Below are 12,684 nucleotides of genomic sequence, written 5' to 3'. Positions count from 1 at the left end.
GAGACAAAAGATCACTTCCTCTCTCCTGGACAGTATTTTAAAAATATGAACTCATAGGATTGCATAATAGTCACTCATCAGCCTTCCAGAGAAAACATGAAGGTTTTTTTCTTTATTCATCTGTCTTCCTTCTGTGGGGTCCTCCCAAGGACCTGACGCTTCATTAGTGTAGATGTCATAACAACCAGTGCAATGAGCTCTTAATGGCTTTATTTTGTTGGTTGAAGGAGTTGGGCAAACAACGTTGTTAGATCATTGGTATCTTAGCGTTTTGTCAGCTGGTTTCTCATTATCTTAACTTGATGTAGAGAAGGTAATTGTTTTGCTTAGCATTTAAAAAGTTATCCTATCTACCCTTTCATATCTGTATGTATAGACAAAATACATGCTGAAAGCTTTAATTTCCCCTTGCTTGGGAATATATAGGATTGTTTCAAGAGGAGAATAGAGCTTCATTGGTGAAAGAGTATCTCTTGTCTTATATGAGAATGCAGGTCATTTAGTCACTTGTCATTTTGCTTGTCTACTCTGTAGAATTATGGCATCTCTTGCAGGCCCTTTAACTAGACTATAAATGACTAGATTTTTTGGCAAAATTACCTTAAAATGTGAAGTATTATCTGCCCCATCCTTGGGACATGGATTATTATCTGATAAGTGGTCCCCCATGGATCCCTGAACACAAGTGAGTCCACTTCAGAAGTATGATTAAGGTTTTCTCCAACCATTTCTGCAGTTCTTAACAATGTAAAAATCACAGCACCAGTGAATTGTTCAATTTTATTCAGGGAACTTGTATACCATTTTAGGATGAGACCTTTGGATAATAATCCTGCTGCCATCATATTACCCAGTGTTGAAAGGTCTTGATTTGAGGTTACATGGCACCTCAGTCAATCGTCAGAGGTCAGTTTTCATTCTGAAGGGTAGGAACCCTACACTCTTCACTCAGTCAGAGAATATTCCAGAACACAGACATACATTAGCCAAAGCTTATAAAGAAAATGGTATTCAGGAGGGCTAAACCTCAGATCTGGTTATATTCGTGCTACTTATTCATGCTACTGTCTCTCCATTTGGAGATTTTTTTTCCCTCTGCCAGTGGACATAGATATCCTGAGAAACTAAAGTCAGTTCTTGATATTGCTGTGTGAATAAGCAAAAACAAAACAATCCACCCCAGAATCCTTTTTATAGGTGTTAATATAATTTGACATAAGGTGCTTAATATCGAATAACAACTTGATAATCTCCAATAATAACTTTGAAAAAGTTTTTGGTTTACATGTGTTTAGTGAATCTCATCAAATAAAGGCTCAGTGAGGAGAGCCTATCTTTAAATTCTTAGAATAGTTTGTTTTGTGCAGAGGAGCAGGTGGGGAGGATGGGCCTTGTCAGTCCTAAGGCCAAAATCCCCACCAATGCCTGAAGGACCTTCATTTCTTCCTGGGAATATTTTGTAAGAAATATAATAGCTGCTTTCTTCCAGGTCCAGACGAGTGGAGTTGGAAGTTGTGGTGACCTTCTAGCTTTTGACATGTTGACTCTGCAGTTCCACCTAATTTTTCTCAACTCTCAGCATTTTTATTTGGCAGCAGGGCTACCCTTCCCATCTTTAAAATACATGCGCTCATGCTGGCACCATTGCTAATAAGGAGATTTAAACCCAGGCATGACTCATTGTTGATGACCAGGTTTATGCACCACTTCTTTCTTTCCAGTCATCCAAGTACAAGAATGAGCTGAACAAGCAAATCACTCCAAAGGAGATTGGGGTTTTCCAGGTATAGGTTTTTTCACTGACCTCAGAAAACCACACACACACACACACACCTCTCTTGTCCCCTCTTCCCCTGGATGAGGACATTGGACTTGACTTCTGCCCTCCTAACAGCAAATACCGACTTGTCTTTGAAGAAACTTGGGGCATTTATCTTCCAAATTATCTTGACTGTTGTTGACTTTCATGACCTGAGGAGATCTTGCAGAATTCCAGTGGGACATAATAATAAAGCTGAGTGTTTTATAAAATTTTATTTGTCAGAAGTGATTGGTAGACATATTTGCATAAAAAAGAAAACATCAGACAATAAATGCAGTAAAATGTGTTTATTATTCCGTGATATTGAATCAGTCAACCCCAGAGACAGAAAAATGGGCAGTTATTGCCAAAGACTCATTTACCTTCCTTTTGGAGGATATGCAGATATTTTTAAATGAAAGTTAATCAGTCTTAAAGCTGTTTTATTAATTTGGATGTATTTTAGGGGAAAAGTGCAATTTTTTTCAAATTGACTATATTTTGATAAATTTTAATTACTGTTAGTTGAACAAATTGGCTATCGCACTGAAAGTTTGAGCTTTTAGGAGCTAGTATAAGACTTGCAGGAAGATAACTAATTTAACACTGGAGTATTTTGAACACTAGCATTTTTTCATTAGTCATTCTTGGTGAGGCTGTGGATTCTGGAATTTCTAAAAGAAAATTACACATTTCAGTATTTATGTTAAATCTCTGGCAGCTGCCTTTTGAAGTAAGAATCAAAACCTTTACCCAGTGTGCTCTTAAAGGAACTTCCCTTCTCCATTGCTTGCATTATTAAATTGTTAAAGCTTGCTCCCAAAATGGTTTTCCAAAATGATTCTTGAAAGTATGTGCAGGATGAGCATAGCCAGGTGACCTGAAGTAAAACGACTAGGATGTTGATTTTTCAAGCATAATGTATTAAAATGATCTTGGGGAAGATGAACTTCTTTCTGAACATTCTGGAGTACAACATGGCTTACAATTTTTGTGCTAGGATGAGGAAATACAGAGTGGAGAAAAGACTGTGTTTTCATTTGGCAGCAGCTCAGACTCTCTAGGTATTGGGGCTCAACCTCTGCTTCTGCTGATTGTCATTTGTTTGCTTTGATCTGGTTAGGGCAATGGGCATTAGTAATGATACCTCCTAAGGACAAGACCTCTCCTTCCTTCCTCTCTCTCTCTTGCAACATTTAATTTGTTAGAAGGAAAGATGATACACCAGCTAAGGAGAACCTCTACATCTGCCTTGAATCTATCAGCTTCATAAACATACCGTGTTTTCTTCACGTGGTGTTTAGATGCCCAAGTATCTTGAAGGGATAGGCCAATGATTTGCTTCGTTTTTCCATCAAATGTAAATGAAATGGGAGACAAGTAACCAGGATACATTTTCTGACTTTGGTGAAAGGAATATGACTCATCTTGTTAAAGGCATACAGAGATCTTCATTTCAGAGAGTAACATATGTTCATCCCAACTGTTTCTACATCCATTGTGATGACGACAAGCTTTGGAGAAAATGTTGTAAAAGCATGTTTACTTTCATTTGTGTTCACTTCAGGGAACCGGATGGACAATAAAATCAGTACAACCATTAATGGGGGCAGGGATTTCCTTTGACCCCAGAAAGCTTTCAGGGATGAGCAGGCCTCATTTTGTATACCTCTAATTTTTTTTTTAAGTTACATCTTTGAAACCAGATTCTATACACTTGGAATCCTTTTATGAATATTAAGGACTTGGGGGCATAGGAGTTTATGGTTTCCCTAATTAAAATAAAACTAAAGGCGTGACCATATTTGAACAGAAGGAGGTTTCTAAGTGGCCCTTCAGATACCGTTTAAAGGGTACAGTTAGGATAATGGAGTAACAGATACAGGTAAAGAATTTGAATAATTCCTAAATTGTCAGACTTACCTGCTTCTGCAATTTGCAACAGAGGTACTCACTTTAGTGCACAAGACTTTTGGGGAGCTAGAGAACACTCCACGAGGGAATGGGCCAGTATCAGGAAGAAAAAAAAAAAAGCCCAAGAATAAACACAAATAAAAATCGACTTTCAAAGGCTCTTGATACCAGTGATTTTCCACTCCTGTTAGAATGTTGATTTCTTTCCAGAAGGATCTCAGCATGGGCCACCTGCCAGGGGAGAACAATATTCAACTTTGAGTGCCAACTGCCGCTCACAGCTCTCTCTCCCTAAGCAGTGGAAGCCCCTCCGATTTTTACATTCTCTGCTTATTCAGAAACCATCACTGCTCTTGAATTTCTCATAAGTTTCTGACGAGCACCCTGGGAGCAACTTGCAACAGGTGATCCCATATATCTCAAACAAATGCTAACTACAGTAGTCAGGTATGGATGGCCATCTTGAGTGGCTACTGATCCCATTCACTGATTTAGGTTAGCCCCTTATCAGTACACCGAAACTATTTAGATTTTTTTGGCAAATGTTTGCAAGTGAACAAAATAGATGTACATGCCTCCAAGGGCCATCCTTTTTTTCTTTTTAACTTGAAATATGCTTGATACATAATACTATGTTAGTTTCAGCATATAATGCAGTGAACCAACATTTCTATACATTATGAAATGATCCCAAGTCTAGTTACCCTCTGTCACCATACAAAGTCATCACAATATTATTTACTATATTCCTTAGAATGTATTCCATATCCCCATGATCTATTTATTTTAAAATCAGAAGTTTGTTCTCTGTGTTTCTGTTGTGTTTGTTTGTTTGTTTGTTTGTTTGTTAAAAATTCCACATATACTGATATCATATAGTATTTGTCTTTCTCTGACTTATTTCACTTAGCATAGAACCTTCTCATTCCATCCATGTTGTTGAATGGCAAGAGCACATTCTTTATGGCTGAGTAATATTCCATTGTATGCATGCATGCACATATATATACACATATATACATACACAGACACACACAACATCTTTATCCATTCATCTACTGATGGACACGTTGCTTCTGTATCTGGGCTACTTTACTACTACAATGAACATAGGGATGTGTATATCTTTTCAAATTACTGTTTTTGTTTTCTTCAGATAAATACTCAAAAGTGGAGTTATTGGATTGTATGTAGTTCTACTTTTAATTTTTTGAGGAACTGCCATACTGGTTTTCATAGTGGCTGCACCAATTTATATTCCCACCAACAGTACACAAGGGCTCCTTTTTCTCCACATCTTTGCCAACACTTGTTATTTCTGTCTTTTTGGTATTAGCCATTCTGACAGGTATAAGGCAGTATTTCATTGTGGATTTGGTTTGTACTTCCCTGATGACTAGTGATGCTGAACATCTTTTTGTGTGTCTGCTGGCCATCTATAAGTCTTCTAAGAAGAAATGTCTATTTGGGTGCCCTACCCATTCTTAATCAGGTTATTTGGTTTTTCAGGGTGTTGAGTTGTAGTTCTTCTTCTTCTTCTTCTTCTTCTTTTTTTTTTTTTTTTTGTAGTTCTTTATATATTTTGGATATTAACCTCTTCTTGGATCTATCATTTGCAAATATCGTCTTCATTCACTAAGTAGATTGCTTTTTGCTTTGTGGATGGTTTTCTAGTTTGATGTTACCTCATTTCTTGTTTTTGCTTGTGTTGCCCTTGCCTAAAGAAACAAATCCAAAATTTACTGCTCAGAGTAATGTCCAAGAGTTTACTGTCTATGTTATTTTTCTAGGAGTTTTATGGTTTCAGGTCTCACATCTAGGTCTTGAATTCATTTTGAGTTTATTTTTTTGGATGGTATAAGAAAGTGGTCTGGTTTTCCCAACACCATTTATCAAAAAAACTATCTTTTCCCCATTTTTTATTCTTGTCACCTTTGTTGTCAATTTGCCATAGAAGCATAGGTTTATTTCTGTGCTCCCTATCCTGTTCCATTGATCTGTGTGTCTATTTTTGTGCTAGTACCATACCGTTTTGATGACTATAGCTTTGTATTGTGGTTTGAGATCAGGGAGCATGATACCTCTAGCTTTGTTCTCCTTTCTCAAGATCGCTTTGGCTGTTGGGAGGTCTTTTATGGTTAAATAAAAATTTGGGGCTCATTTGTTCTAGGTCTGTGAAAAATACCATTGAAATTTTGATAAGGATTACACTGAATCTGTAGAGTACTGTGAATAGCATGGATATCTTAATTCCTCCAATTCATGAGCAAGCTACATCTTTCTATCGATTTGTGTACTCTTTGGTGTCTTAAATTTTTGGAGTACAAGTCTCTCACTCCCTTAAATTTGTTCCCAAATGTGGATCCTTTTTAAAAATAGGAGCAAATAATGCATCTAATTTTCTGACTTGCTTATTTAAATTTTATGCTGCCTTTAAGCATTATAGAAATAAAATTTCAAAATGGCCAAATTATGGATGTGGACATGCTATGAGTAAATCCCATGCCTCAGTATTCACTACTGAAGATGAGACTACCATGTTTATAAGGCACAGAGTTGCTTTTATAATTAGTGATTTTCAGACTTACTGGGAATGAGGAAAACCAGGTCCCCTTATGGGAATTTGGGGCTCTCTTGGATAGCTATCCAATGAGCACCTTACCATTTTGGCTTATTTTATATAGCCAAAGGGGATGCTTTTGAAAACTAGTTTAAAAGTGAAAGGGAATAAAGGGAAAGGAGAGAAAATGAGTGAAAATATCAGTGAGGGTGACAAAACATGAGAGACACCTAACTCTGGGAAATGAACAAGGGGTAGTGGAAGGGGAAGTGGGCAGGGGATTGGGGTGACTGGGTGATGGGCATTGAGGGGGGCACTTGGTGGGATGAGCACTGGGTGTTATGCTATATGTTGGCAACTTGAACTCCAATAAAAAAATTTAAAAAATAATAATAATAAAATAAAAAAGAAAAATAAAAGAAAACTAGTTTTAAAAGATTCAAGTCTGGGAGTTTCTGGGTAGCTCATCTGTGAAGCCTCTGTCTTCAGCTCAGGTCATGATGCTGGGGTCCTGAGATCAAGCCCCACATTGGGCTCCCTGCTCAGTAGAGAGCCTGCTTCTCTCTCTCCCTCTGCTGCTACCCCTGCTCCTGCTCCTTCTCCCTCTCTGTCAAATGAATAAATAAAATCTTTTTAAAGAAAATTCAAGTCTGCTGAAAGATCTGCATATATTGTAACCTTGCGCTGTTGGTGTCCATCTTCAGTGGCTCCTGCCTAAACTCTGCCTTCATTGCTGTCTATTGAGACAGTCAGGTAATCTCTATTGTCCTGTGGTCCTCTCAAGGGAGTGATTCTGTCCACATGGCCCCACATCCCTTTCACGAACCTGTTGGTTGGTAGGTTCTCACATGCTCCCTTTGCTCCCACAAGGTTGGCTGTTCCCAGAACCCACGAGGTAACTGCAGCAGCATGACTTTGCCTAGGGGGTACTCAGGGGTACCACAGCCCTGCCTCCTGGCCCTGCATGTGATCACTGGTCTAAGAGTTAAGAAGACCCTAGACCTCATGCACGTGATCATGGAGCAGCAGGACTCTAATCCCTGGGGTACCACACAGTGTCTCCTGTCTCTTCCTAGGAGATCAGCACAGCAGCCTATAATTTAAAAAGGGACATTGCTGATCTTTGTCCAAATAAAAGTAGCCTTTGCCTTTCTTGGTCCTGGTAAACATCAGGAATAGCATAGTTATCCCTTACCTTCAGCACTAGATAGCTCGGTTGTCCAGGTTCAAATCACTGTGTTGCATACACAGTTAGTTGGCCTGAAGACCTCTGGTCGTATGTTGAGGGAAGATTATGCAATGTTGTTTTTTAGAGAACAGTTGTCATTTCTACTCCATGCGTTTATATTCATTTATTCAGCTATTATTGTTTCCTATTATACTTCTAGGTATATAACTGAAATGCTCTGTTGTATGTTTTAAGAAATCTCTGAAATTTCCACATGTTGCTCCTTTACTACTTATTTCATATGATTAAAATATGTTTGACTCAAATATCAATGTTTTAGGTCTTAAAATAAATGAACTAAAGTTTTAGATCCCCACCTACAGGCAGACTGCTGGTGCTTGCTGACCAGGCATTTCTGGTAATATTTATTGAAGGCATTAAATGCCACAGTGTTTTGTTGTTGTTGTTGTTGTTGTTGTTGTTGTTGTTGTTGTTGTAGTTTTATCTCTAGATACTTCTCTACTTGGTGAAAAACATTTTTGGGGGCACAGGGTGGCTCAGTGGTTGAGCATCTGCCTTTGGCTCAGGTCCTGGGATCAAGCCCCACATCAGACTCCTTGTGGGGAGCCTGCTTCTCCTTCTGCCTATGTCTCTGCCCCTTTCTCTGTGTTTCTTAGGAATAAATAAAATATTTTTTTAAAATTATGATTTTTTTAATGTCACTGAGACCAAAAGTAATAATGTGTTGGGGTTCTCTTCTCTTGTGGTTTTCAGGGTGCTGGTTGCACAGCCCTGGTGGTCGCTGTGGTGGCAAGGAAGCTAGAACTTACCAAAGCAGAAAAACACGTGCACAACTTCATGATGGATACTCAGCTGACTAAAAGAGTGAGTTATCATCCCTGGATCTTCAAAGGGAATATGATTGTGTGTTTTTCCATGTTGGGCAATAGGATTTTTCTTTTGACCTCTGAAGCTAAAATGACATGGTTTCCAGTTAAGGCCTTCTTGGAATCCGTTCCATTTTTTTCACATTGAGAACAGACTCATCCTAACTTTAGGTCAAGGAGGAAATAATTGGATGACCTTGGTATTTACTAAAGAATAAAAACAGATCACATCAATCTCAATAAATAGGCACACTTAACATTTAAGTTTGCAGGACATGAGAAGGGACATTGCAATATGTAATCAAGTAGGAAGGAACACACTGTCAATGTAATCTAGAAATTTTACAGGAAAGTGGTTCAACAATGTTTTATTGAGCTTCTGTGAACCACTCTTCTAAAGACTGGGGTTGCAATGACAATAAGAACCAGCCAATGACTTTTAGGACCTCAAGGAAGGTAGGAGCAGAGATAGGAGGCTCTTTCTGTGATTTAAAGGCTGTGCAAAAGATGAAGTGTAGCATCCCCATGGGAAAACTACGGTAGAAAACAGTAATCACAGTGTTTACAGAGCACCCACTCTATGCAAAGCTTGGCTCTAAGCATGTCACCCATGGAAGCTAGTTCCATCCTCAGACAACTTTATAAGGGAAGTGCTAGTATTATGCCCATTTTAGAAATGTGGAGAGGTTAGATAACAGAGAACTTAGATAACTTGTTCAAAGTCATTATATCAAAGGGAAAAGATTTGTATCCCACTTCCACTAAATTTTCAGCTTCTCTTAATAGTTACGTGAGAAACCAAAATAAAAGGTCAGATATTAAAGAATTATTTTATAGCAGTGTCATCTTGCTGCATAACCCAAAGTAGAATCTAGTCAGGTTGTCATTGAATTAACTAAATATAATGTCATTTGGTAAATTTACCCATAAACGAATCCATGGAGATTGAAGCAGAGTTTCATTTCTCAGTGTTTTTACTCACTTCTGATTTTGTCTGTAAACCTAAAAGTTACCTTGGTAAATACTTCCCAATAGATCAGTCACTTCTCTGCAAATATTTATGCTTATCGGTTCTATTTATGAAATGGAAACATGGATTCCAATTACCTTGTTCATTTCTAAGTCAGACACTATTGTGTGACTTTATTGCAGTTGGAAGGTCCACGTGCATTCTTGATGTTCTCAGCCACTCGATTGTAGACGCCATGCTCTTGGCCTGGATGTATCCCATCTAGTTTCCTCTCACTCTCCAAACTCAAGAACATGGGTAATGTTACAGAAAAGCACAAGGAGAGACATAAGTGCAGAACTGATTGGAGGGCTGGGATTCTTATCACTTTCAAAAATATACCAGGAGATGCAAATACATGACTTTTAGACTATTTGTCCACATACAATCCAAAATTGGAGCCATACGTTTTTGGATCTCATCCTGGGCTTGTTTGGATGAGTTCCGTACTGTAAGAGTCATGTTTAAGAATCAAAAGTTGTGCAGTATCAAAAGAACTCTTCCATAGAGTCCCTTGTATGATCCAAATATTCTGATTGTGAAGATTACACATTATAAATTTCACAAGAATTGACTTATTGCCATACAGAGGTAGAAAACGACATGAGAATACAAAATAGCCCAAACATGTAAATCTTTTTGGCAACAAAAACAAAAGGTGTGACAGGATCACAAATAGGAGAAACCAAGTTAGCATGTTGGGGCAGAATCCTCCGTGTCTCATAAGTAGGTACTTAGTTTTAACTTAAGAAGCATACTCTCTCTGTGTGTGACTATCGTAAATAAATAAAAAAAAATTAAAAAGGGGATCCCTGGGTGGCGCAGCGGTTTAGCGCCTGCCTTTGGCTCAGGGCGCGATCCTGGAGACCCAGGATCAAATCCCACGTCGGGCTCCCGGTGCATGGAGCCTGCTTCTCCCTCTGCCTATGTCTTTGCCTCTCTCTCTGTCTCTCTCTGTCTCTCTCTGTGTGTGACTATCGTAAATAAATAAATAAATAAAATTAAGAAGCATGCATATGGCATCCCTGGGTGGCTCAGTGGTTTGCGCCTGCCTTCGGCCCAGGGCGTGATCCTGGAATCCCGGGATTGAGTCCCACATCGGGCTCCCTGCAGGGAGCTTGCTTCTCCCTCTGTCTGTGTCTCTGCCTCTCTCCCTTTCTGTGTGTCTCTCATGAATAAATAAATAAAATCTTAAAAAAAAAGAAGCATACATATAATTTCTTTAGGTTGACTTTAGGCTATGAAAAGGCTCAAAGCTCTTTTATAGTCCTCTTCAACTTATTGCTATTCCATATCCTACTTCTGAACAGACTGATGTTCAAACCCACAGTAGAACACCTTTGATGAAGATATCTGTGATACTTGTACAGGTCTCCCAGGTTCATTTGGGAGATATTCTAGCTTGGTTTTAGAATTGAATTAGTTTAGCCCAGGGTCACTCAACCAACTATGGACCTTTGGGACTAGATAGTTCTCTGTTCTGCAGATGTCTCTGTGAGTTGTTGATTGTTTAGCAGCATCCTTAGTAGATGCCAATAGCATTTCTCCTGACTTGTGACAACCAAAAATACCTCTAGACATTGCCAAATGTCCCCTTATGAGACCAAATTGCCCATGGTGAGAACTGCTGCTTTCATGGGTTATTCCCCAGGGATATTCCTTATATATACTCAATTTACTATAATAGGTATTTAACAAAAGTATACAGCATACCTAGTATAGTTGGGGTTCTGCGTTAACCACTGAGGATGTAGAACTGAAATATAGCCCACGACTCAGGGAATTTCAAGCTTTTACTGTGCCTCCAGCAAACAGATGGAAGATCTATGTACTTGTGTTCTTGCTTCTGTTGCTCATGAGCCTCCTAAAACCCATTCCTGGTCTGCTTTGGAGGATTGCGGATCTAGATGACTTCCTTTGGTTTTTGTGAATGGGTGTCATTTCCCCAAATAGAACACGTTTTCAAGTCTTTCTTGCAGTTGTTCTAAGTTCTTGTATTAAAGCAACATTATCTATAGGGATTTTCTTTATAGAAAGCTTTTTTAGTAAGAAATACTATTCTAATTTCAAAATTCACATTCTCCACAATGCTTTATTAATTATATTACCTCATTACTACTTCTTAAAAGTGTAGCTGCTTTGCAGTATTACTTGGGACAGAAATCTCTTATGGCACTCCAGCAGACTTGCTGACAGCTTGAATTTTATAGGCGAAATGTCACTCAGTAGAGGTACAAGTGTTAAAATGGCATTAGAATCAAACAAATTTCTCATTTATGATACCCATTTCATTATTATAATCAATACAATATATGAAAATATAGCTCTTTTATAGTCCTCTTCAACTTAACAAGTATCATTTACTTGGAACTTGATTCCATCAGTTATTTATGGAATTTCTAAATGGGCCCATTTATAATTTTAACTTTTTAAATAAAAAGTCTAAAATACTGGAAGATGATGGAATAATGGGATCCTGAGCTCACCTCTTCCTATGGATACACCAAGGCTACAAGGAAAGATAATGCAACTGACTCTGAAAATTACCTGAAGACTAGCAGATCAGATTTTCTACAATTAAAGACATAAGGAAAAAGCCACATGGGAAAGGGGCAAAGATGTGGTTGAGAACCAAATCCCCTGCAGAGTAACCCATAGGATGGCCAGGGATATGACAGGCACAGAGATCCTACCTAAGGACTATAAGCATCTAACCCCACATGGGGCATCTACCATTACTGGGAACCTGCACCAGAAAGATGAGTCCCTGTAGCTTCTGAATTCAAATTGGTAGGAGCTTACTCCAGGAATAGAAGGGCTGATGGACACCCATTTTCTTGCCCTCCTTCAGCCTGGCTGGCCAGACTTGTAGGAGCCAATTCTGGTACTCTCCATCTACCTTGCTAGCACTGGATCCAACTACATCCAGTGAGCATCCCCCTGAAGCAGCTACTGCCCCAGGGAGGGGGGCTATCTCCATCTACCAGTGGTCCTAGAGCAGTCAAAGCCTGAGCACATGTAGCCAACACAGGGGACACCTCGGAGTACCTGGTTGTGGTGGCCAGATTTGACTATGCTACTGGGCCCCACAGGACACTCTCTATGTAAGACCAATACTTCATGACCAGGAGACATAGCTGATCTACCTAATACATTGTAATAAGCAAAGAGAGACAAAATTAAGACACAGAGGAATAGATTCAAAAGGAAAGAAAAAGGCAAAATCTAAGACAACTGAACAAACAAAATGGAGATAAGTAACCTACCTGATAAGGAGTTAAAGTAATGGTCCTCAAGATGCTTACCAGAGTTGGGGTGAACTCAGAACTTCAATAGGGATAGAAA

The 12,684-nt window shown here is 38.8% G+C and overlaps 1 protein-coding gene across 4 annotated transcripts in view; it reads left to right on the top strand.

Annotated features, from left to right (window-relative positions):
- KCNN2 (potassium calcium-activated channel subfamily N member 2) overlaps positions 1–12,684 on the top strand; it is a 442,631-nt gene that overhangs the window by 410,646 nt on the left and 19,301 nt on the right. For all 4 annotated transcript variants that reach the window (XM_072728789.1, XM_072728791.1, XM_072728787.1 and 1 more), the window contains one exon: positions 8,218–8,328. In XM_072728789.1, the coding sequence (XP_072584890.1) occupies positions 8,218–8,328 (111 nt within the window). The remainder of the gene's footprint in view (positions 1–8,217; positions 8,329–12,684) is intronic.

Source organism: Vulpes vulpes, chromosome 12 (genome assembly GCF_048418805.1).
Source record: "Vulpes vulpes isolate BD-2025 chromosome 12, VulVul3, whole genome shotgun sequence".
Taxonomy (NCBI): Eukaryota; Metazoa; Chordata; class Mammalia; order Carnivora; family Canidae; genus Vulpes; species Vulpes vulpes.
This window is presented reverse-complemented; position numbering and strand designations above follow the sequence as displayed.